Source organism: Cricetulus griseus, chromosome 3, assembly GCF_003668045.3.
Source record: "Cricetulus griseus strain 17A/GY chromosome 3, alternate assembly CriGri-PICRH-1.0, whole genome shotgun sequence".
NCBI classification, from domain to species: Eukaryota; Metazoa; Chordata; class Mammalia; order Rodentia; family Cricetidae; genus Cricetulus; species Cricetulus griseus.
In genome coordinates, this window is record NC_048596.1 from 166,596,084 (window position 1) to 166,623,484 (window position 27,401).

At 37.3% G+C, this 27,401-nt stretch overlaps 1 protein-coding gene across 11 annotated transcripts in view; it reads left to right on the forward strand.

Moving 5' to 3' along the window:
* Window positions 1-27,401, forward strand: part of Chd9 (chromodomain helicase DNA binding protein 9) — a 231,300-nt gene that overhangs the window by 98,360 nt on the left and 105,539 nt on the right. For 10 of the 11 annotated variants that reach the window (XM_027405561.2, XM_035442579.1, XM_027405565.2 and 7 more), the window contains one exon: window positions 25,578-25,909. In XM_027405561.2, the coding sequence (XP_027261362.1) occupies window positions 25,578-25,909 (332 nt within the window). Of the gene's footprint in view, window positions 1-25,577; window positions 25,910-27,401 lie in introns of those variants that run through there. The other variant, XM_027405575.2, reaches the window with a different exon arrangement.

A 27,401-nucleotide genomic window follows, 5' to 3' on the forward strand; every position in this document is an offset into this window, starting at 1 on the left:
GAGAAACAAAACACACATCAAGAACCCAGGAAATCAAAAATTGTAAAGCCAAGGTAATGTGGGACTTTGGTTAAAATTCAGTGTGTTGAAAAAAGTAATGTAGAACATTCGTTTCATTTATTAGAAACAATTTTTCAATGTTCATGCTTTCAAAAAATGCCTTTACATTTATTTATTTATTTATTCTGTGTGTGAATGTATGTAGAAGCATGCATGCTGAGATACGTGTAGAGGTTGGGACTCCATATCTGGATTCTAGGATCAAATTTGTGTCACCAGGCTTGTCAGCAAGTACCCGTACCTACTGAGCCATCCCACCAGTTCTCATCTTCATGCTTAATGCCGGCATGTTTGTGGGGATGTTAGCAATGTGCATGGCCTTATTAACTGATAGAATCTTTTGAAAAGCATTTTGACACTAACATAGCAAAAGTAATGTGTCAAAAAATGTATTTGTAAAATATATTATTTTATTTTATGTGTGGGTGTTTTGCCTGCATGCATGTATATGTACCATGTACTTGCCCAGTGCCCACAGAGGCCAGAAGACATTGTTGGATCCCCTTGGCTGGAGTTATAGATGGTTGTGAGGTATCATGTAGGTGCTGGGAATTGAGAATGAGTCATCTGGACAAGCAGCCAGTGCTTTTAACTGCTGAGCCATCTCTCCAGCCCCCAAACACATTTCATGTAGAAAAACACATCTTATTATCACATGCTTATTTAATATATTAACATCACCATTAAAAGTACCTTGAAGGCTACCACTGAGAAAATGTTAATGATTCCTCAGGAATAAGATGTAAATCCAAACTGTGATCTTAGTAAAATAGTTCAGAGTACTGATACTGGTAGAAGACTCTGCATTAGACTCTTAGCTCCTCATATTTCAGATGTGTGACTTTGAGCTAACTATTTAATATCTGTATTTCTCTGTTTTCTTATTTGTATATAGAGTTATTTATAGGCAGGCATGGTGTCCACACTTTTAATCCCAGCATTCGGGAAGCAGAGGTAGGCAGATCTCTTGAGCCTAGCCTGGTCTAGAAAGCAAGTTGTAGGACAGCCAAGACTACACAGGGAAACCCTTGTCTTGAAAAACAAAACAACAAAACAGGAACAAAAGGAGATTTATTTATGTGTGTGTCCTCAGATGCCAGAGGGGGTGGCATCAGTATGTGGCATCATAGTCGTTTTGAGCCACCTGAGATGGGTGCTGAGATCTGAATTTGGCTCCTTTGCTAGATCAGCAAGTACTCCCAACCTCTGAGCTTTCTCTCCAGCCTTTTTGCTGATCTTTAAATATAAAATTATGAGCTGGGTTATAGTGGCTCATGACTTTAATCCCAGCATTTAAGACACAGAGGCATCTGTGCCTGGTCCATGTAGAGTTCCAGGACAACCAGGACTACACCTGTCTTTAGAATGTGCGTGCGTGTGCGTGTGCGTGTGCGTGTGCGTGTGCGTGTGCGTGTGCGTGTGCGTGTGTGTGTGTGTGTGTGTGTGTGTGTGTGTATGTGATTAACAAAAGATTTGAAAATACTTGGAACTGTTAGATTATAGTTGGGTACTTAATAAATGCCTTTCTAACTATACTTTTATACTAGTATTCTAATATGCAAATGAAAATATACCAGAAGGAAATAGGTTATTTAAGGGTAATACATTTATACTTTTTTCTACCTGCATTCTGTAATTTTTGTCATGTGAGAATATTACTCTTCTGACAAAAACATATTAAATATGGTAATATAAAAGTTTACTAAATTATTTATGAATTTGTTTTGAGACAAGGCGTCACTCTGTATAGACTGGTTAACCTGTAACTCACTATGTAAACCATGCTGGCCTTGGACTCACATATATCTGGCTGGCTGTTTCTGCCAAGTGAAATGTTCCAATATTTTTCCTGTAAGAATGAGTATACAATGAAATACTATGGATTTCTTTTTTTCTTTTTTTGAGACCAAATCTCATGTTTCACAGGCTGGCCTCAATGTCAAACTCCCTATGGTTTATCTAGAACTTCTGATCTCCTTGCTTCTGTATCTTGAGTGCTAGAATTATAGAACTATAATATCACACCTGGCTAATATGTCCTGGTTATTATATTGACTAATGTACCTGGTTAATGCTTAGAGGATCAACACAGGGCATGATAGGCAAGTAATCTACCATTGTGCTTTATCCTTAGCCCTCTTTTTATTTTTCATTTCAAGACAGATTTCTGTTTGTTTTGTTTTGTTTGAAACAGGGTTTGTCTATATCATTTTGGGAGCCCATAACCCAGATGTCAGTGATCTGACTGCTTCTGCCTCTCAAGTGCTAATATTAAAGGAGTGAGCTACTACACCTGCCTCACTAAGATGCTTACATTGGTTTTGAACTAACTCTGTAGGCTTGGCAGGGCTGTAAATTTACAATCCTTGTGCCTCAGCTTCCCATGTATCTGGGATTACAAGCTTTTGCCCCAAGCCCAGCCTTGTTTTATTTCAAAAAACATTTCAACATACTGTTTTTTAAAATTTTTATTAGCATATCTTAATTACACATAACAGGAAACTTTGTTTTGACCTTTTCATGAATATAGTATGTGTGTGTGTGTATACATACATATATATATATATATATATATATATATATATATGTGTTGTATATTCATTGTGCATATAATGTATTTTGATTTTATTAACACACTCTGTTTTTTATTTAAATAATTTATTTAACCTTTATTTTATGTGCTTTGGGTAAAGGTATCAGATTCCCTACAACTAGCGTTACAGACAGTTGTAAGCTGCCATATGGGTGCTGGGAATTGAACCCGGGTCCTATGAAAGAACAGTCAGTACTCTTAACCCCTGAGCCATCTCTCTAGCCCCAACACACTCTGTTTTAACTTTTCTTGTTTTCCACTATTCCACTTCCTCTTTCCAACCAGTCTCCATTTTGCTTTCCTTTTATTTTCATTAGCATTGCTTACAGGAGTATGGGTGAGAGACTGTTTATAGAGACTTGGACACCTGGCTAGTAGCTATAACAATGATGAAAATCTCCCTCCCTCCCTAGCAACTGCCCATAGATTCTCAGAGAGGGGTAGGACCGATGAGCCTCTCCAGCCTCTATGACTGGATGTTGGTGATAGATCCAATCATGTACAGGTTTTGAAGAGGTAATCAGAGCTACAGTAGATATGTCACTCCCAAGAGACAACATTCCAAAACAGTTCCCTTCTCTCCACTGTGACAGTGTGTATTTTTCCTCTTGTGAAATGTTCTCTGAGCCTTGGAAGGGGCAATACAGAGGTCCCATTTAGGGCAGAATGTTCAGTATTCACTTTTCCTCAGTACTTTGGCCAGTAGTTCGTTAGTTACTGTCTACCACAAAAATACTGCTTCTTTGACTTAACGCAGACAGCAGCTATAATCTAGTGGCATGAACAGGATTATTTAGAAGGCAATTTGGTAGGCAGATCATATCCACATAGGAAACAAAAACAGTAGCTTCCCCAATGGGTCTATGACCTTCCCAGCTGTAGGCTCTTGACGAGGTTTACAGTACCAGATGTGGGGCATCTCAAATCTAATGAAACAGTGGTTGTTTATCCTCATAACAGACTTGTCACTGTTGCACTAGTGGCACAGCTTGCTTAGCAGATTAATAGTATAGCACACAGCTATAAAAATCTGTTGATGACAATTCTCTCCCAGCAGTCTGAATAGCACTTTCCACTATGAGGGAGACTTTTCATAGGGGGATAAAGCTTCCAGATCAAGTCTGGCTTGATGTTTCTATATACTGCAACCAGAGTATCTACACACAGCTTTTGAAATGTCTAAGATGGATGTATCAAAACTATACTTAGGTATACTTAAAAGGTACAAACTTATCTTCCATTCTGCTTCCATTCTTAGTATTTTGCTCCCTCTACTGGAGGGAGGGTCATGCATGTTAGTCAGAAGGACCCTGGAGAAATTCTCCAGTAGCAAAATTTAAGTTCATCTATTTAGTTTATATGTAGTCTTTTACTAGCTTTGTTCAATGTATAATTAAATTATGAGCCATTAAATTTATTTACTTTTTTCTTGATTTTGTTTTCTAAGTGCTAACATGTTTTAATTTTGTTTTTGTTTTCAAATTCATGTTTTTCTAAAGATGTTTCCAGCTTTGAAAGTAGTAAGTACTCTCTTTTATGGATTTGCAAGGTCATGTAAATAAGTGACATAGCCTCCATTGGTAGCATATAAACATATAGACATTGAAGGGAAATTCTTTTTTATTGTTATTGTTATATTGGTTTGGTTTGGTTTGGTTTTTCAAGACAGGATTTCTCTATGTAATACCCCAGCTGTCCTGGAACTCTATAGACTAGGCTGGCATGGAACTCACATAGATCGGCCTGCCTCTGACTCCCAAGTGATGTGATTAAAGGCTTGTATACTACCACCAAGCAAGATACATTCTCTTAAAACTCCATTTGTAAATCATCCTAGGGCCTGGAGAAATGGCTCAGTGGCTAAGAGAACATACTGTTTTTGCAGAGAACCCAAAGTTCTCTTCTAACCACTCACATCAGACAACTCACAGGTGCCTGGAACTCCAGCTCCAGGGGATCTAACATCCTCTGGCCCCCACACTCAAATGTAGATGTACATACATACACTCAAATTAATAATAATAAACAACATTTTTGTTTTGTTTTTTTTTTTTTTTTGTTTTTGAGCAGGGTTTCTTTGTGTAGCCCTAGCTGTCTTGGAGGTTGGGAGAGCAGGCTGGCCTGGAACTCACAGAGAGATCCACCTGCCTCTGCCTCCTGAGTGTGGGGATCCACCATCTCCTGGCTAATGAAAAACATTTTAAAAAACATCATCTTGATCTGTACTGATAAACTAATGAAGTTTAAAAGCTACTAACGTTTTTTATTCTGTATGAAAACAATGTTCAAAAATTTACAAAAGGCAATCAATTTGGAACATGCTTTTATTTTTTAAAATGTATTGTATGGGTGTTGTACCTGCATATGTGCCTGTGTAGTGTCTGTATACTTGGTGCCTGAGGAAACCAGAATTGGGCATCAAATCCTTTGGAACATGGTTGGGAGCCCCTATGTGGGTTCTGAGAATCAAACCTGAGTCCTCTGGAGGGAAACTAGTGTCTTTAAATCACTGAGCCGTCTCAGCAGCTCAGCAGTGTTTTATTTTGTTTGGTTGGTTGGTTTTGGTTTTTTATTATTGTTGTTGTTTTGTTTATTCTTGAGACTGGGTTTCTCTGTGTAACCCTGGCTGTCCTGGAACTCATTCTATAGACCAGGCTAGCCTCGAACTCAGAGATCCCCCTTCCTCTGCTTCCCAAGTGTTGAGATTAAAGATGTGCTCTCACCCCGCAGTTCAGTTTTTTTTATTTTTGTTTTTAGCTCTATCTCTTGCAATAATTTTGTTTTAGACTAGACAACCAAGCAGTATTACAGAAGTTTGGAGACTTAAAAAAATGAGTGCTGTGTTTTTTTTTTGGATTATATAGAAGTCAAATATGTGAAAAAAATATTGCCACATGTGATATGGAGTAGATATGGGGTATGGGGTATGATTGTGATTCCTCATACTACTGAGATTAAGGCCAGAAGATTAGGAATTCTGGACAAAATTGAACTAGTCTCAAAAAAGAAGAAAGAGGAGAAGGGAGGGGGAGGAAAAGAAGTACTTGTGAGGTGTTAGGAAAGATAACTACTATTAATACTTTGTCAAAAGTATCTTGTGAGGTCTGTTGAAGAGACAATTTTGCAACTTTAAGAAACAAAGTTAGAAGACAAGCCTTACTGTTGACACTTTGTTACATAAGTATCCCAGTGAGACAGTAGCGTCCCTATGTTGTGCTTACTGGTCTGGAACTTACTATACAGACCTGGATGGCCTCTCCCTGCCTCTGTCTCTGTCTCCCAAATAGGGAGGTACCAGGGAATCTTGCTAAGAAAATGTAATAGCTAACAGAGCAGTACTTGGCATAAATGCTATATATAAAATATTTGGCTTACATTAACACATTGGGCCATCACAATGAGCATTTTATTTGTATTTGATCATTTGCTCTAATTCAGATGGGAGGAAATATAGGTTTGGAACAGGTCACAAATAACAAGGTACATAGTAAGTAGTAAAGGCTAATTCAATCACACCTAATTTGAGTTCATTTTCACTATATATTAATGCATTATACGATATAACAATACTATGGTAATTTTTTTCCTCATCTTCCCATTTAGAGGCAACATTACTAGTGGTAGAGAGATGACTTAATGGGTAAGAACACTTGCTGTGCAAGTACAAGGATCTAAGTTCAGATCCTCAACATCTAAAAGCCAGGTGTGCTGTTGCACTAACTCCTGCACTGTGAGGGGCAGAGATGGGAGAATTGCTGGGACTTGCTCCCAGCCACTCCAACCATAAGATGCTGAGCTCCAAGTTCAGTGAAACACTGTTTGGAGGAAATAAGGTGGGGAGTGATACAGTAGATAGTGTGCTTTGGTCTCTACTAGTGGGTCGGGGTAAGGGTGCAAGGACACACACACACACACACACACACACACACACACACACACCATACTGTTGAGAACCTTCAATTATAGAAGACCATGGATTTCTTCAGGTATTGTTGGTAATATACTATCCATTATAAGAGAGAGAAAAATCCCAAGGCAAGAAAAACAAAAAACTTAAAAGATTATATGTAAGATAACACCAAATGTCCTAAAGGTAGGCAGAGTAATTATCTTCAGATGTTTAAAGGACTTTAGAACACCATAATGAGGCCTATCTAGCAGAACTGAGATCAGGTGTGTAGTGTATGGAAGAAGTTTCCAGTAAAGTCTTTTTACTCAAGGCGGGGAAGTGGAATAATAGCCCAGAATTTTCATAGAAGGATCTCTGTAATATTCTATAACTATAATTTTAGGACATCTTATAGAATATATCATTTATAGTCTGTTTAGCTTCTCAATAGCAATTATAATACTCTGATTTCTTAATTAAAGTTGGACACTTCAATCTAGAAGATTTGACAGAAATACCAAAATCAAGCATTAATCCTCTAACTGTAGGTAAATTCCTAGACAATTTCTATTTTTGGGGCTTTGGCTTACTCAGACAATCAGGATTTTTTTTTTTAACATGAGCACATAGCTGTTTTATACAGTGATATATGACTGCCTAGGTTTCTCTAGTTGAGTCACTAACTGAAAGTATTATAAATCAAAGAATTGTTTTACTGTGGTATGTTGGTATTGCTCTAGGAAGACATGTCAAATGTGAGTCAGGAAGCATGTATTACAGCTTTCAGTTAAGTGCCCCCTGACTAATACTGTAGACAGTATCTTATACATTACCACACGGAGAGTATTTTACAAATCATGAGAAAAGAAGAGTATTTGAACAGGTATTTTCCCCCACTTGAGTATGTATTTGTGTAGCCCAAAACTGACTTTTCCATGAATTCATGGATTTTTAGCACTAGACAAGCTATTTCTCTTGTCTTACATACTAAAAGCAAACTGAGTAGACTTATGCCATCATTTCTTTTGTAGGTAAAATTCTGTAGTGTTTTTACAAGTGACCAGAAATGAGAGCAATGACCATCTATGATGAGACATTATATTTAAAATACTGTGTTACAGAGAACAGTTATAATTTATTGACTCTAGCATGCAAATATTTATACCCTTTTTAAAATATAAGGCACTAAAATAGCTACAGATTTTGGTATATTGGAGCTTAATGAACCAATCTTCTGTAGATTGAGTGGGGGGAAGTTCTACTAAATCTTGTGTTTTTTTTGTTTTTTTTTTTTTTTGTTTTGTTTTTGATTTTCGAGACAGGGCTTCTCTGTGCCTTTGGAGGCTATCCTGGAACTAACTCGAACTCACAGAGATCTGCCTGCCTCTGCCTCCCAAGTGCTGGGATTAAAGGCGTGTGCCACCTCCTTCTGGTTCCATACACTATTGATTTAACTTATACAGCTGTGTTTTTTCATGCAGGAATTGGGCCTTTAATACAGGTAGTTAAATTGGTCATCAACCTTGTTAATTGTGAAGGAGAGGAATAAATATTTTCCTCTATTCTTTTTTGTTGTTGTTGTTGTTGGTTTCTCTGTGTAGCCCTGGCTCTCCTGGAATTCACTCTGTAGACCAGGCATTGCTTGAATTCACAGAGATCTACCTGCCTCTGAGTGCTGAAACTAAAGTCGTGTGCCACCACACTTGGCATCCTCTTTCCTTAATAAGACATTTGTTCTTAAATCTTAAAAAATATATATATATATATATATATATATATATATATATATATATATATATATATATATATATATATAGAGAGAGAGAGAGAGAGAGAGAGAGAGAGGCCACCCTTGGAGGCCAGATGCATCAGATCCTCCTGGAGCTGGAGTTAGATATGGGTGGTTGTGAGCTGCATGATGTGGGTGCTAGCAACCAAACTCTAGTCTTTTGAAAGAGCAGTACAGTCTTAAAGATTGAGCCATATATCTAGCTGACTATTTATTTGTTGTTAACAGAATGAGAAATTTGTTTAGTACATTTAAAGATACCACAGGCTGAGCTGTAATAACAGTACAGCCTACAGTCAGATTTTTAAAAAATCTATTTTAGAAAATCAGTTTTAGAAAAACCTCAAATTGACCAGACCTTGATACTTCTAAAAACACAGGAATTTGAGCTATAAGAAAGAAAGCTTGCTGGACCATCGTGGTGCACACCTTTAGTCCCAGAATATGGAGGCAGAGGCAGGTGGATCTCTGTGAGATTGAGGCTCCAAAGCTATACAGAGAAACCTTGTCTTGAAAAACAAAAACAAACAGACAAAAGAAAAGTAGGAAAGAAAGCTAGCTAGGTTAATTAAATGAAGTAGTAATTTAAATGAGGTTTTATAGCTTATGTCCTTATGTCTGTTATAAGACACATAATTGGGGCTAGTGAAATGGCAAAGCAGGTAAGGGCACTTATCATCCTGCTTAACAATCTGATCCCCAAAACCCTTCAGATGAAAGGAAATGCCCACAGGTTGTACTTGGACCTCTACACAGACTCCTCCCTCCACACACACAAATTTATTGGGATTTGAACTTCCCAACAAGACCAAGAATTTTAAGTTAACATATTTATGAAGATGTAATTTTGCATGTATTATTTGAATTTAGGTAAGTAGCTCACAACTGCTTATAACTCTAGTTCCTGGAGACCAGATGTCTCTGGACTTTTGTGCACTCATGCACTCATGTGCCCACAAAGACACAGAGAGACATATAAAAATAATAAAACATATTTTGAAAGATTTACTTATTATGTACATAGTGTTCTGCATGCATGTTTGCCTACACTCCAGAATAGGACACCAGATCTCATTTTAGATGGTTGTGAACCACAGTTTGATTGCTGCAAATTGAACTCAGGACCTCTAGAAGAGCAGCCAGTGTTCTTAACCTCTGAGCCATCTCTCCAGACCCCAATAAAAATGTTGAGATTTAAAATATTGAGATTTTTTTCTTCTGTTTAGTAGCCATATAGACTTGAGCACATTTATCTTTTCAGACTCGGGGGTCTTCCTCCATAAAGGGTGATTGGTATTCACCAGCCATGTAAAATCATTTTGCTGAGAAAAAAATCAAGGAAAATATCCTATTTACAATAGCAAAGAAAAAATATCTAGTAATAAATGCAATCACTAAGATCAAATATATCTATGGGGATAACTTCAGGACACACATTCACACAAGAAAGAAAGAAAAAAAGAAAGCAATTGAACATAACAGATGATTGAAAGACCTTCGATACTTCTAGAATTGCTATTGGGGCTGTTTATATAAATTTCTCATCCATGGCTAATCCCTCAAAGAAGCTTGTTATACCAGTTGAGTCTCTGCATTAACGACTATCAACTGTAGTAAGAAGCATCACTGAGCCAGGCATGGTGGTTTACACTTCCATTCCAGCACTCAGGAAGCAGAGGCAGGAGGAACTCTCTGAGTTTGATGTCTCCATAGAGAGTTCAAGGAAAGCCAGGGCCACATAGATTGACCTTGTCTTAAAAAAGAAAAAGAAAAAATAAAAGAAAGCAGCAGTAGCTTCTTTGTCCAAGGTTGAGAGCAGCACAGATCTGTGGCTGGAAGTACAGCATTACCTTGAGTTCATCAGGAAAGCAAGTAAACTACCTTTACATTCCATCTCACTTGAGTCAGAGTTCCTATTAAGAAAGCAAGAGATGGCAGATGTTAGAGAGCACATGAAGAAAGGGGACCTTTATTGCTATTGGTAAGAGTGTGAAATGGTGCAGCACTGTGTCAGCCTCAAAAAAAAAAAAACTAGTTAGAACTGTCATATGAACCAGCTCTACTTTTCTTGGGCATATGCTCACAGGATTCCTATGGAAGAGACATTGACCAAGTGTTTTTAAGACACACATTCTGTATTTCACTTGATGCTTGTGGGTTTACATAGATGTCCTATTTAGAAAATTGTTGGCTATTCCCTTTTTTTCTTTCTTTCCTTCTTTCTTTCTTTCTTCCCTTTTTTTTTTTTCCTGGATTTTTGAGACAGGGTTTTTCTGTGTAGCTTTAGAGCCTGTCCTGGCACTTGCTCTATAGACCAGGCTGACCTTGAACTCACAGAGATCCGCCTGCCTCTGCCTCCTGAGTGCTGGGATCAAAGGTGTACTATACCACCACCACCACCACCAGGCTCCCTTCTGTTCTTAATTGCTACATCAAGAGTAGTTTTATCATGAAAGGATACTGAATATGGATAATTATTTTCTTCATCACTTAATAGGATATGAAGCTTTTATTAGGCTCGTGACAAGCTGTACTACATGAATTGGTTTTCAGATATTAAATTATCTTGTGGGCTGGAGAGATGAATCCGGGTTCAGTTCCCAGTACCCACATGGTGGCTCAAAGCATTCTTAACTCTAGTTCCAGGGTATCCAACACCCTCTTCTTGCTAGGCAGGTAAAGACATGTATGCAAGCAAAACACCTATATTTATTAAATAAATCAACAAATTTATAAAAAACAAAAACAAGCCAGGCATTGATGGTAAAAGCCTTTAGTCCCAGCACTTGGGAGGCAGAGGCAGGCAGATCTCTGTGAGTTTGAGACCAACCTGGTTTATAAGAGCTAGTTCCAAGACAGGCTCCAAAGTCACAGAAAAACCCTATCTCAAAAACAAGCACAAAAAAGGAGAGTTTTGTTTATTTTGTGTTTTGTTTTGAGGGGTTTTTCGAGACTGGGTTTCTCTGTATTGCTTTGGAGTCTGTCCTGGAACTTGCTCTGTAGACCACGCTGGCTTTGAACTCATAGAGATCTGCCTGCCTCTTGAGTGCTGGGATTAAAGTCGTGCACCACCAACACCCGGCTACAAAACTCTTTTTCAAGAAAGGGAAAATCTGGCCTTTCCCTTAAGAAAGAAAAGGGGAGGAGGGTGGATTAGGCTTCTATTTCTGAAATGTATCTATTTGCTCAGTTTCTTTCCCTCTTTCCCTGCACCTCTTCTTTCTCTTTCCTTTTATTTATAAGTGTTTTTTTTTTTTTAAAGATTTTATTTATTATGTATACAACAGTCTGCTTCCATGTATATCTGCACACCAGAAGAGGGCACCAGATCTCATAACGGATTGTTGTGAGCCACCATGTGGTTGCTGGGAACTGAACTCAGGACCTCTGGTAGAGCAGTCAGTGCTCTTAACCACTGAGCCATCTCTCCAGCCCCTATTAGTGGGTTTTTTTTTGTTGTTGTTTTTGAGAGTTATTTGTCTTGGCAGTCAACTTTAGTCTTTAATTTGTTTTATTTTGGTTTTGATCTATGATTTGCATTCATTAATTTAACTGTTTACTTTTTCTTTGGTTTTAATAAGTCATCTACATGATTGTATTAGTAAATAATGCAAATAATTAGAAAATATTTTTTAACCTCTGTTCATAATTTATTGCATTTGTAGACTTTCTCCCATACAGTATTTTGCTTTTAATAAGTAAACTCAACAAAGTAGGTTAAAAATTAATATTGACAGTATTTTTATAACCTGTCTTCCAGTGGAATGTTTTTATGTTTGCATTTTACTGTTATTAAATTTGTTATTTAGAAGACTCTGTATTCTAAAAGTGCCATATTGAATGATGTTCTCTCCCCCTTCCCACTTCCTGAATTACAAATTACAAGAGAGCCAACAAATGTTGTCTATATTGGTTCCCAAACTCATTCTTTTGGTGTTTTTTTGTTTTGTTTTGTTTTGTTTTGTTTTGTTTTTGACATGGGTCCCTCTCTGTGTCCTGGCTGTTCTAGAACTCTTTTGTAGACCAGAATGGCCTCAGAACACCCAGAGATTTGCCTGCCTCCTCCTCCCAAATGCTGTGATTAAAGGCATATGCCTCCTCCCAGCCTACCAAACCCATGTTTTAAAGTTTAATTATGTGTATGCATATGAATGTGGGTGCCCTCAGAAACCAAAGCTTTTGGATATCCTGGAACTGGAGTTACAGGTGGTTATAGCCATCTGATGAGCATGATGGAAATTGAACTCAGGTCCTCTAGAAAGAACAGAACTCACTCTTAACTGCTGAACCATCTCTCCAACCCCCTCATACTGATTGCTAAGGCCTCATATTACTGATTGAATCCCTGTTGCCAGTTATCATAGCCTACAATATAACTTTCTACCTGGCAGGGGAAATATATTTTTTTCTCAACATTCAAAAATATTTTGTCTTTTTAACAATAACCACAAAACCAACCAAACAAACAAACCACCAATAACCAACCAACAGACAATCAAGATGATTTAAAATAGACAAAGGGTAGGATTTGTCTGTAGTCTGAATCAAAGGTTTCTCAACTTTTTGCCTCATCTAATCCTTGTAAGTGACTTTTCCATTGCTTCTCTAGTCCATTTGGGATTTTGAGAGTGAGCAGTGTTTGTCCTGATGTTCAGAGGGGGACAGATCATAGTGCTGCAGCATCCTTGAGTGAGCATTTTTACATCTTCCAGTTTCAAGTCTACTTAGCAAGACTCTGTTACTTGTTATTTATGATTGTCTTCTTTCCTTGGAAAGTTTCTTATCCTTTCTTCACTTTGTTCCTTGAGAAGACAATCTTATCTTGTTTATATTGACTTGTTTCGTACCGATATGTGATACTTTATATTATTTTGTTCTATTGTCTTGTGCTTGCTATATATTCTATGTCTGTAATAAGGTTATCAGTGTGTGTGTGTGTGTGTGTGTGTGTGTGTGTGTGTGTGTGTGTGTGTGTGTGTGTGTCTTTGTGTGGCCAGCATTGAGTTTCATGTTTCTTTTCCTTTTTGTTTAAAAATTTATTGTTTTTATTTTATGTGTGTGGGTATTTTGCCTTCAAGTGTGTCTGGGCACCACATGTGTTTCTGGTGTCTTAGATACCAGGAAAGGGCATTGTTATGACTCTATATAAATGGAATCATGTTGTCTCTTGTTTCTGTATTTTTTTCCAGAAACATAGCACTTCTTAGATTTGTTTATATCACTTCATGTATCAGGATACCATAAAACTTTTAAAAAATATTTATTACTGATGTGTATGTTTGTGCCTGTGTGAGTGTATATATACCATGTGCATGAAGGTATCGGTGGAGACAAGAAGAAGGCACTGATCTTCTGGATCTTTAATTACAGGGTATGTAAGCCTTCTGATCTGTGTAATAGGAACTGAACCCAGGTCCTCTGCAAGAGTCGTACATGCCTTTAATCCCACTAAGTCATCAAAGAACATTTTTAAAGAGAATTTATGTGTAGTAAGATGGTCTTTTTGATTTTTGTGCTACTATACTCTAAGACCTTTCATGTACAAGGCAAACTCTCTATGTCAGATACATTTGCAAGCCCAATGTCAACTTTTTTCTCCTTCCATTCCTCTTTCTCTCCCTTCTTCCTTCACTCTTTCCTGACTTCCCTTCCTATACAGATCACCTGTCCTAGAATTTACTGTGCTAGGTAGGCCTTAAATTAGAGTAATCCTCTTGCTTTTGCTTTTTACTTGCGTTCTGGACTACAGATGTGTACAACCATATCCAGTTCAAAGTCAGCTGTTTTACACACACACACACACACACACACACACACACACACACACACACGAGAGAGAGAGAGAGAGAGAGAGAGAGACAGAGAGAGAGACAGAGACAGAGAGAGAGACAGACAGAGACAGAGAGACAGAGAGAAGGAGAGAGAGACAGAGACAGACAGACAGAATAGAGCTGAAGTAATGGTTCAGGGGTTAAATTGTTCACTCTTTACTCTGCAAGGGTGAGATTGGCATCCATACTGGAATTCTGGTCTCAAAAGGTAGAAACAGGTCCCCAGAGTAAGCCGACTAGCGGGACTATCTGCATAAGTGAACACTGAGTTTGCCTGAGAGATCCTGCCTCAGTAAATGAAGTAGGAAAACTAGTTCTTGACATCAGCCTACAAGCTTCCACACACACACATACCACATGTATACACAACATGAGAAACAAAACAAAGACTGTATTGTGATTGTATTATACATTCCCAGCATCAGTCTATGAGAATTTCAGATGTTTCTCCTCCTCCAAACAGGATGTCAGGTCCCCTCCTACCCCACCACATTTTAATTTAAGGCTCTAGTACTGAGCTACACTCCTGGCCCTTGTTTTGAGAATAGGTCTGTTGCTCTTTAGCTTAGGTTGACCTTGAATTTGGATGTAACCCATGCTGGCCTCAAACCTGAGCTCTTCCTGCCTCCACATCCTGATTGTTGAGATTTCAGATGTACTTCAAACTACCCTGATAGCTTTTCAGTCTTTTTAATTTTAACATTGTTGTTGTAATTTGTAGTTTCCTAATACATTATGATGCTGTATATCTTTTATCCCAAAATGCCTGTCTTGTTTAGTTGTTGTTGAAGTCGTTAGTTTGTTGAAGTCTTTTTCACAGTCAGATATAAAAGAAGTTAGTGTCTCTAGTAAGACAATTAATTGAATTATCTCACTTAAATTCATAACATATCTAGAGGTTGTAAATTTAAATCTGAAACCATCAAACATAATGTAGATTCTAGAGATATAAGCTGCATATGGCCTTAGCTTATAAATAACTACAATGTACTATGATAAGTATATCAATAAAGTTACATGTAATAAAAAATAGTATCCAAAAGTAAGCCTTGTTTGTTCCATGTGCTCGGGTCTCATGCCTACTAAGCAGTACTCTGTAATGACTGTAAAGTAAATTTTTGAGTAGACACTGACTAGACTGCCTTTTATTTATTCCCAGTGAAATTAAATTTTAGTTTCTAATATATGAATTATTATTTTTGGTTTTTCAAGGTGGGTTTCTCTGTGTAATCCTGGCTGTATTGGAATTTTCTCTGTACAATGTTGGACTTAAACTTAGAGGTCCTCCTGCCTCTGCCTCCTGACTACTGGAATTCAAAGTATGTGCCTTTTTTTTTTTTTTCCCCGAGACAGGGTTTCTCTGTGTTGCTTTGGAACCTATCCTGGCACTCAATCTGGAGACCAAACTGGCCTCGAACTCACAGAAATCCGCCTGCCTCTGCCTCCGGAGTGCTGGGATTAAAGGCGTGCCATCAACGCCCGGCAGCCTTTTTTTAAAAAAAGATATCTTAATTTTAAAATTATGTATATGTATGTCCAGAAGAAGTTGTCTAATACCCTGGGGCTGGAGTTATATGCTGTTGTGAGCCACTAGTGTGGGTCCAGGTAACAAAACCCTGGTCTTCTGGAAGAGCAGCACTCAATCTTAGCTGTTAGACTATCTCTCCAGTCCAAGTTTTAGTTTTTGCTCATAGATGTGCCCTCCTTCAGTTTTCTTGAGTATAATGTTATGATGATTTAATTGATGTGTGGTGTAAAAATGGTGTTTCGTTATGGCAGACAAGCAGGAAGGATAGCCTTCTTCTCTCAGAGTCTCGATGGAAATTCACCAAACAAGTATATACTGTTCTGCCACCCCAACCAAGACTTAATTTATGTTGAGGTTGCTTCTATGGTGAATATGTTGTCTCTATGGGGAAAAAATGGAGGTAGAAAAGAAAAGGCTGGAAGACATTGGCAGGCTGGCATATATTTAATGAGATTGTGGATTTTACCTTGGATTGTTTCTTCCATTTTGTTTATTTTTGGTTTTTGAGACAGGGTTTCTCTGTGTAGCTCTGGCTGTCCTGCAACTCACTCTGTAGACTAGGTTGGCCTCAAACTCACAGAGATCCACCTGTCTCTGCCTCCCAAGTGCTGGGATTAAAGGTGTGTGCTGCCGCCACCACCACCAGGCTGTTTCTTTTGTTTTATAGTGCGAATAATAACTTACATCACAAAAACCATTTTCTGGGATGGATAAATTAACTAAGGTAATACAGATTAAATTCCTCTACTAGACAGCACAAATGCTAGTTTTCATCTCTAAATCATATATTTATAATTGTAGAAGTACTTGAGTAACATTCTTTGCTCAGCTGTTCATAAGGAAATTGGTATTTATAATGATCAGCCTGGTCTTGGATTATTGAGGTTTCAGTTGAAAACATAACTTTCCAGAAGACCTCAGCCTACTCACAATAACTAGAAAGTAATTTTGTATTGGCACTATAGTTGTTGTTTTGTTCATTCTCTTTTGGCCTTTTTGGGGGGCCTACCACCCAGCTCCCAAATAACTTAGCCACAAAAACTTATTCTTAGTTGTGAGTGCCTGGTATTAGGTTGGCTTGTTTCTAGCCAGCTTTTCCTATCTTAAATTATCCTATTTACCTTTTCCTTTTGGGCTTTTACCTTTCTTACTTATGTATATTTTACTTTCCTTCTTACTCCATGGCTAGCCATGGGTGGTTGGGTGGCTCCCCCCTGGCATCCTTCTTGTTCTCTTATTGCTCTCCCCTTCTTCAATTCTCCTTCTGTTTATACCTCTGCCTGCCAGCCCTGCTTATTCCTTGCTCCTGCCTCACTATTGACTGTTCAGCTCTTTATTAGGACCACCAGGTGTTTTAGACTGGCAAATTATCAGTTTTACAGAGTTAAACAAATGCAGCATCAACAAAAGTCACACACCTTAAAATAATATTTCTTAACAGAAACTTTACTTTGTTTTGTAGGAGGTGAGATATAACTGACTCATGTGTTCTATTCAGTGGGATAAAATTTATTTTTTAAAAGCTAACTTTAAAAACATGTGTGTGGGTGTTTTGACTGCATGTGTGTTTGTGTGCCATGTACTTGGAGTGGTGGCAGAAGAGGGCATCAGATCTGGAAATGGAGCTATAGACAGTTGTGAGTCACCATGTGGGTGCTGGGAACCTGACCCGGATCTTCTGAAGAACAGCCAGGACTCTCACTGCTGAGCATGTCTTCAGCCAGAAGCATCACATTTTCCTTAAAGCCTCACAACATAATTCTTTTCTGTGTCATATTTTAAGTGTGCTGTCTGTCATATCTTGTATCTCACCATTCCTCATCCTCCTCCTTGTTCTCTTGTTGGTCCTCATCCTCCTTCCTCCTTGTGGAGCACTACTAAAAGCCAGCCCCGTTGCAGTTAGCGCAGTTCCAGGACTGTCTTCACTTCTAGCACCAAATGCAAGCTTGGGCAGGAGTTAGTGGTTCCTGGAGCTGAACTGACTGCAAAAACTCACTAAAGGTTCTTTGCTCTCACTTATGGTGTTATTACAGAGGTAGGCAATGCATTAAAACTCTTCCAAGAAAGAGGAAGATTAGACTGAGGGTCTCATACATGAAGTTTCTGTTTTCCTTTCGCAAGGATTTAGGTCTCAGCTCTGAGACATGACAACATACATATAGTACTGTTCCTCAGGGAAGCCCACCAAGACTCTTGGTGACTGCTTACTTACCTGATCTCAGTCTCAGGTCTGATGGATTCTAGGGAGCCCAAATCCTCCAATCTAAACTGCATAATTCACTTTTCTGATAGCCAACCCTAGGTAAAAGTCCAAGGTGTCTAATCCCTGGTCTAAAAAGAGACACTCTTATTACGTAAAGCAAAGATTTCTTCTAGAAGTCAATGACAATGTCAAATTGATTGTATTGAGACAATCCTGTGTAACTTGGCTGTTCTTGAGCCCTGATCCCTCTCCTCTACCCTCCCATTGCTTGGATTGTAGCCCATCTTAGCCAACAAGGGTAAATTCTTGACTTCACTACCTTTGGTAACTTGATTCAGTTCATTCACTCATTGTTTTACCAGATATTTTGCATTCAATATGGCTTTTTTGCTTCAGGTGGCAAAGAACACAGTCTTGTTCTCCAAAGAGCTTACTTCCCTGATGTAAATTTTAAGTTTTTCTCCTTTGATTCTGTAGTTATCCTCTAGCCAGACTTAAAAAATAATATAGAACAAAATACCTTTTTTTGAATTGCAATACAGCCATCCTACTATTCTTAGTTCATGGTGCTATTGCTCTGATAAAACACTGTGGCCAAAACCATCCTGGGGATGGTTTGGCTTCTGTGTTCAGTACACTGTTCATTATCAAAGGAAGTCAGGATGGGAACTCAAGCAGGAACCCAGAGGCAGGAGCTGATGCAGACACAATGGAGTGGTAATGCTTACTGGCTTCTTCCCCACTACTTGTTCAGCCTGCTTTCTTATAGAATACAGGAATACCATCCCAGGGATGGTACCACCCTCCCACCTCAACCACTAAATAAGAAAATACCCTTGCTTACAGTCTGATCTCTTTTTTTGTTTTGTTTTGTTTTTTTTTTTCTTTTTTCAGCCTGATCTTATAGAGTCATTTTCTCAATCAAGGTTTCCTCCTCTCAGATGACTATAGCTTGTGTCAGGTTGGCATGAAACTAGCCAGGACACCATGAAATGAGATCATTCAGTAACTTAGAATATTGCCTTGAAACCTTTTTTTTGACTAGGACTCAATATATAGGTGTCTATAAGTACTTATGAATATATGTGAAAGGCTGAGAGAGATGGAGGGATTTCATCAGGGGCTGGGGTGATGTCTCAGTAGGTAAGAGCCCTTGCTGTGCAAATATGAAAACTGAGTTCAGATAACAACCAGGCTGGCCTTGAACTCACAGAGATCCATCTGCTTCTGCCTCCTGAGTACTGGAATTAAAGGCATATACCACTATACCCTGCTTTACTTATATTTTATGTGTTTATATGATTGTGTCAGCATGTAAATACGTGTATTCTTTGTGTGCATGGTCCCCATGGAACCCAGAAGAGCATGTTGGATCTTTTGTAACTGGAGTTACAGGCAGTTGTGAGCCATCATGAGGGTGCTGGTAACCAAACCCAGGACTTCTGCAAAAACAATAAGTAATCTTAATAATAAGCCATGTCTCTAGCTCCATAACTCATTATTATTATTATTATTATTATTATTATTATTATTATATTGAGAATAACTTCTTTTGCCAAGGAATTCAGAATGTTTATTGTTTTCAGTGAGTAATGAACTTAATAAGATTTTGTGATTTGAAGTGTTAAATGCATATTTTCCTATTGGACACATTGGAAAACTGATACAAACTGTATATGACATATGTATGGTAAGTTATATAGAGTGATAATTAATATATATATATATATATTGTTTTTGTATGTATAGCTTTATTGTAAATTACAAGTTCTGATGTTTTAGCAACCCTATGTACTGTTCTTTATCTTTTTCTTCTCTTTCTCTCCCTTTCTTAGTCCCTCCCCTGATTTTCCCTCCCTACAGTTGTTTTTGCCTTAGCCTCTGAGTGCTCAAACTTTATTCTTAAAAATAGGCCTTACAGGGGGAAGGAAGGAGACCTGGGGTTGATAGGCAAAATGAAAAATATTAAAAAAAAAATAGGCCTTGCTATGTAGCAGTTGGCAGGGTTGGGGATTAATGTATAGACCAGGCTGGCTACAAACCTGCAAGTGCTGAGATTATGGTATGGTAGCATTCCTGGTCCTCATTATGCTATAATCATTTATTGATTCTTTGATTCCCTCTGCATCACTTGATTTAATTATGTTGATTATTCTTCCACATGCATCTAGTTTTCTTGTCATGATAAGCTACTTGCTGTTTTAGAATATAACTTAAACATTATTTATGCTGACATTCAAGTGTACACACAAGTCAAGTGTCAAGCCAGCTTGGCAGCCACTTTTTCACTGGTTTCATCTTATAGTCATATTTTGTCAGACTTCAGACAGTACTCAGGTTTGACTTGTTCAGATCAATACACAGTGTTCATGCCTTGCATTTGATGGATAACTTTTAAGTTTCTCTCATTTTTTTTTTCACCTTTAGTTCTATGGTCCCTTTCTTCCTTCCTTCCATCCTTCCCCTTCTTCCTTTCTTTGTGAAAGAAGCAGATTCTTACCTTCAATAGCTTTTCCAAATTCTGGATTTTTTTTTTTTTTGCCTCTGGATTTCACCATTGCATCATATATTTTAAAATTATTAATTAAAAAACATTTTTCCAATAAAGGGTTTCTTTGCATAGTTCTGGGTGTCCTGGAACTCACTCTGTACACTGGGCTGGCCTTGAACTCACAGAGATCTGCCCGCCTCTACCCAAGTGTTGGGGCTAAAGTTGTGCGCTACCACACCCATCACTATTAGTTTTAAACTATCTATTGCTTGAACAGCCAGTTCATGATTAAAATATAGACACTTTTTAAAATGCACTACCCATGTCACTGTAATCTAAAAATTCTAACCCTAACAAAAACAATGTAATTGTTAACTACTGAGGAAACCTAGATACTCCAATCACAAGATGAAAATTTTTTTCAGCATTTTAATTTATTAATATTACAGTTCACAGATATGAAGAGAATGTAGCAAAATGATCTCTCCACTTTAGGTAAAAACTCTGAAAATAAATCAAGACAGAACTCAAGGAACAATTGACTTGAGTATATTTTCCCCTCTCTGAAAGCAAGTCTTAGCTGGTTGTGGTAGTGTGGTGCATACCTATAATCCCAGCAGTTTTAGCTGGGTGTGGTAGTGTGGTACAAACCTATAATTCCAGCTCTGGAGATGTCTAGGGCCCCTAGTTAAGGCCAGCAGTGACTAAACACTAAAGCTAAGGTGTCAACTTACTGTTGAAAACTAAAACACCTTGTAAATTATGGTATCACGTTATTATGGGATATTTACTTTATATATTTTCTTTTTGTGACTGGAGAAATTCATTGATTTATTCATTCACTGATATTTTGGCACTGGGATTGTACCTAGTGTATCAAGTATGCTATGCAAGTATTATATTACAAGCCTACAGAAAAGTTGCAATACATTAAAAGAAGTTATTTTACCTTACCTCATTCGAAAAACAGTTGCAGATCAAATAAATGTTCCATATTCCCAAATACTTGAATAAATCTTTCCTACAATTAGGGACATTTTCCTACACAACCCCAATGTTGTAAATGAGAGATTAGTACAATGGAGGCTGTAAAGAGGGAAAGGAAAACAAGGTATAATTAAGGAGTTTCAGATAGAATTTGATTAATGCTTGGAAGGAGGAAGTAGACAAAACAGTAACACTATCTTTGTATTTTATATAAACTGAAAAATAACTTTCACCTCATGGGGATATAGTGTAAACCCTGAATTCCAATAGCAGAAGAACTGCTTGATCACACACTCACCATCCTTCTGTTAAGATGAATTCTTCTGTTACTATGTTTGTGTAAGGAGAAGCTTTGTAATAAAGTGTGATGGTTTGGGGAGGAGGAGAATGGCAGGAAATCGGGAGTTTCAATATGGCCTTGCACATGCTAGTTAATGTCTGAACCACATCCCCAGGACCCACACCCCTATCTTTCAATCTTACTACTCTTTGTTTAAGAATCCAAATGTTAGTGTTCACCATTTGAAACTCATCATGAAAAGAGTTGCATACACATACACTTTCTCAACTAGGTTTCCTATTTCTTTTACCTTTTTGTATACCAGAACTTGGTCTAGAACTTCTTGTAGCTCAACCATATTCCATCCATACCTTACTGATCTCTGCATCTTTGATTGGGCACTAGAACGAGTAAAAAAAATATCCTAGCTTTATTATTACCAACCTGACATTTTGAGAGAGTTACTCACTTTTATTTGTATTTAAGTCCATCCCTATAAATTCCTATGGTTGAATTATATGCCATTAGACATAGCTAAAAGACATGGTCTCTTTAAAGAGGTTGTCTTGTCTTCTAATCCATTTTCCCTAAGCAATGGGATCTTTAAAAATGTATTTTATTTTGTGTCTGTGTGTGTGTGTGTGTGTGTGTGTGTGTGTGTACCATGTATGTTCCTAGTGCCCACAGAGGCCAGAAAAGAGCATCGGGCCTCTTGGAACTGGAGTTTCAGGTTGTTGTGAAGGGCTAAGAACTGAACCATGTCCTTTGAAGAGTAGCCAATATGTGCTAGTGCTCTTAAATGCTGAACCATCCCTCTATGAGCTCCTCTCCATGGAATCTTAAGCAGGTCACCTCTTTTCTGCAAGTGTCCTTATCTGCAAATTAAGAAATAAAATAGCAATACAGAACTAAAACAGATCTGTCTTTAATGTTAACTAGGACAATATATACAAACTATTAGGAATTGTGAGAATAGTACTTGATGCCAAATAAGCAATAAGTTTTAGTTCTTATATCAATAATTTTATATTGTTTGTCTCTTCTATCATTCTGTAACAACAACCACAAGAGTGTCTGTCCTCTTCTGTTTGCAATCCTCCTTCTCTTTGTTAATGTTTTTTTAAAGATTTTATTTATTATATATACAACATTCTGCTTCCATGTTTATCTGCACATCAGAAGAGAGCACCAGATCTCATAATGGATGGTTGGGAGCCACCATGTCGTTGCTGGGAATTGAACTTAGGACCTTTGAAAGAGCAGTCGGTGCTCTTAACCTCTGAGCCATCTCTCCAGCCCCTCTTTGTTAATGTTATTACCTGTTTCTCATTTCAGAATTAAATTAGTTAATATCCGTAAATATTTAGGACAGTGCCTGGCACTGACTAATTACTAAGTACATGCTAATTCTTAATAATGCTGTAAATTTTTGAATCAGTAATCACTGTGGTCACTGTGATCCCTGAGATAAGGTTTCTGCTCTCATCCTCCTTTCACATGCTACCCAACTTGATCAGTCCTTCTAGGCTGTTCAGAGAATGTGACATTTCTCCTGGGACCTTTGCTTTTTCCCAAAAGGAGCAATAATGAAACATTTTTAAAAATGCTATCAGCTGACTTGCAAAGAACAGCTGGAAAGGGGGCATTAATAAAGAGATGAGTTTGAGTTTTGAAGCAGTAGAAGTTTCGACTATTTAAAGATACTGCTTACTAAAATATTCTCCTTTTTTAAAAAAAGGAAAGTTTTATCAGTGATCAAATTCAAGAATCAGGTGTACTGGCATATGCCTTTAGTCGTAGCACTCCAAAGTAGAGGCAGGCAGATCTCTGTGAGTTCCAAGACAACAGAAAATGACCCTGTCTCAAACAAACAAACAAAAACAAAACAAATTCATATCAACTTGTTATTTATTTTTAACAAGATATTAAACTTCTCACAGATTTAGTTAAAACAGTATGAAGAGTAAAGATAAAAAAGATTAAGATTTTTGTTGGGAAATCAATGTGTCCATGAGAACAGTTTTGTTATTGCTGCCTTTGGATGATACATAAAGGGATTTAATTTCTGAATAAGTCACTTGTTAAGTATTCATTTGCATGACCTGCTCTTTAACCCGTTGTTCATTGGCAGCTACTTTTAGTAGTTTAAATATTTTATTAGGGTTTTGGTTTTTTTTTTGAAGAAAAGTATTTTTCTTCAGTAAAAAATGCATTGGATGAAAAATAAAATACCAAGCCACATGAAGCCATTTTCTATGCTGTTTTAGTTCCCAGATGATTTTAAAAAAACAAACAAACAAACAAAACTATTGTTTTGGGTTACTTTTAAAAAACTTGACTGTAGAAAGTGGCAGATTGAGAGTTAATGTGTTTCAGTGGGAAGAACAGTCCATTGGGGGTTAAACTGCAGAGAGTCTAATGGAATAATAACTGGTAGCACCATCTGCTGGCCTACTTCCGCAGAAGGAGTCAGTATTTTTAACGACATCTCTAATATTCATGCTGATGCATTTTGATGCTTTGTGCATTCATTTCTTTCTGTGCTTTGTTGGAATCTGGCTATCTGCTTAGAGCTATTGAGGAAACAGCTTTTGGGAGGGCTTGCAGCCTATTTACCAGAACCGAAGAGGATGAACAGTGGATATAAACTTGCCAAGGCAGGAATGTGTTGATAAATCAAAATGTGTGTTTGTGGACGGTTGTGCATCTCTTGGTTGCAGCTTACTAAATAGGCCATTTAGGAATCTTCTTTCAATGCATTTTTTCTGAGCACTGCCTGGGGTGGTGAAAAAGCAGAGGGCAAGCCTTTGTCTGACGCCAAAAATGTCTTCAGTGAAGAGGCCAAGAGGAAGGGTAAGTGAAAGCCTGAATGAGTGGGAGGAGGAGGGGTTCTTTGGGCTAAAAGGCTAATGGGATTGAATAACCCTCCTCGTTACTGGCTGCTGCTGCGGGAGTCGCACTGCATCGCCATCTTGAGCTTGGTGCTGTTTTCTCAGTCTTGGTTATTTGTTGTAGCCTGTAGGCCTTAAGGTGGCATTTTAGTGATCCTATCTAAGCCTTCCTTCCTTTACCAGTGCTGTAGCACTGCTCTGAAACCTTGATGAGGCAGGTATAGAAAAGATACCCAGTAGAACACACTGGAATCGGCGTGAAAATGTGTTTGGAAATTCCTGTTTTTTTCCTTTGCTGTAGTCAGAGGCATGTTTACGGGTAAGAATATAACAAGCCTGTGATCTAAGCTTATATGGATGAATGTGTGTTTGGAGAGGAAATTCTTTGAAAATGGTCTGCTTCCTGTGGGATTGCTAAAATGTTAGTAATTGTAATATAAAACTGTAAAACTTGTTCCTTTCCCAAATTGCTTGAACAAAATTATGATAAAGAAAATCCAAAATCCATATTTAACTCTTTCGTGGAAAAATGAAAACTTTAATTTTAGATATGAAAATGTCTAACCAGCTAGCTATGTGCTTAGATTAAGATGATTTTGTGTTCTCTTCCTAGTCTTAAACAAGGCCTTTATTTTTGTAAAACTCAATTTAAGGATAAGTGATTCTAAGTTACAATTTACCTGAGTTTTGGAGGAAAGCTGAAAGACTTTCATCCTAAATGCAAATAATAATTATTAGACAATATTAGAGATAATTATATTTATAGGATAAAATCTGAATCACCTAAAGAGTGCTGTAAAAATATCAACAAATCTGTGTTCTTCCTTAACCTTTATTTCCCTGTCAATAGCTGAGATGTTTACTTTATATTAGTTTCCAGGTAAGCAGAATGTTTTACATGTACAATTGTTTGCAGGACTCAGGTATTTGCTTATGTAAATTTAATGCTCTGTTTAATTTAAAATTTACAGATATTTGTGTCAGTTTTTATATACTTTGTATTTTATTTTAAGAGAAATTTGTTTGTTTCTCTAGCCTCCGTCTTCCAAGAAGAATGATGGTTCTGGGACATATACTAAGTTGCAGAATACCCAGGTGAGGGTGATGTCTGAGAAAAAGCCAAGAAAAAAGGTGGAATCAGAAAGCAAACAAGAAAAGGCTAATCGTATAATATCAGAGGCCATAGCAAGAGCAAAGGAACGTGGGGAACGTAATATTCCACGAGTAATGAGCCCTGAGAACTTTCCTAGTGCTTCAGTTGAAGGGAAAGAAGAAAAGAGAGGTCGAAGGATGAAATCTAAGCCCAAAGACAGAGACAACAAAAAGACAAAAACTTGTTCGAAGTTGAAAGAGAAGACCAAAATTGGGTAAGTTTATTATGTAATGTTCTCTAGTTTTTGTTGAAATCTAACCTGTGTGACATTTTTCCTCCTTCTGAGTATGGCATATAGACTCCACTAGGATAGTTTTATATTCCTGGATACCAAGTATACTTTATATCCAATTTCAATGAATTAAGTATTACTAGGGTTGCACAAATACTACTTTTCTATTGATATAGTATTTTGTATATTTGTATTAATAAAACATGCAAGGGAGATGAATAAAAATCCATATTTTTGTGACATTTCTAAAGTAACTTTCTTTAAAACATATTTGAAAATTTTCAGGGTTGCTTTGTACCTCACAGGGTACCTAATAATTTAAAAGCATGACATGGAGTATTTTCTCAGAAAACCCAACTACATAAAAACTCTGGATTGTCAATCAGCAATTACAATACACATTTACTGATTTATTTTATGAAATAAAGAGGCCAGGTATTCTTCAAGAGAATCTTAAGAGCAAAGAACTATCTACCAATTCTATTTATCTATTGAATTTTATTATTACAATTTTTTGAGTGCTAGAGACCAAAACCTGTCTTTGTTTTTTGTTTAAAATTAAAGCCAAGGTCTTAAATTCTATGCTAGCCAAAAAATATGCTAGACAAGCACCCTGTAGCTCAACTTCATTCCCAGTGCCAATTCTATGTATTTTAATTTGATTGTTTATATACTTCAAAAAATAAATATATGTATGCTTTGTATGTAAAACTAAGCATAATGTAAGCCCATAGTAGCTTATAATTGCTCTTGAAGACTATTTAGTCATTTTGAAGCCTTATATATAATTTTGCATAAAGTGCTTTATCTAAGTTAATGTAAGTTTTCTGCTGTACACACACATACACAGAGAACACTGTAAAGAGAGAATTCCTCTGACTTCTGTCATTTGCTTACATTATTGCTATATTGGTTACCAACAAACTTTACTTGCATTCTGATGCAGTCAAATAAATGCATTCTGTTCTCCATATAATGTATCAATAAATAATATTATTGATTGTACAATATTTGCCAACAACCAAAGTGAAATTTAAAGTTAATCTTCTCATTTTTAAAAAAACATTGTCCCTATGTTACCAGTCTTCATAGCCAGCATAAATTGTGCTGAGATTCTTTTTTTATGTTTATTTATTATTTTCTGTGTATGCCTGAGTGTATTCATGTATAGTAAGGTTATGGGCTTCCACGTAGATGCTGGGAACTGAACCTAGGTCCTCTATAAAAGAAGTAAGTATTCTTAACCATTGAACCATCTCTCCAGCCCTTACTCATTCATTTTTTAAAACGTTTTTGTTCATTTGTTTTTAATAAAAGTGCCCCACCCCCCATGCCAATATTATCTCTATTTTTCACTTAGGAAGCCTACATTTCACCTTTCACTATGCTAAAAGCTAACAGTCAAGATTTTTTTTTTGGAGGCGGGGATGTTTTGAGACAGGGTTTCTCTGTGTAACAATCCTGACTGTCCCAG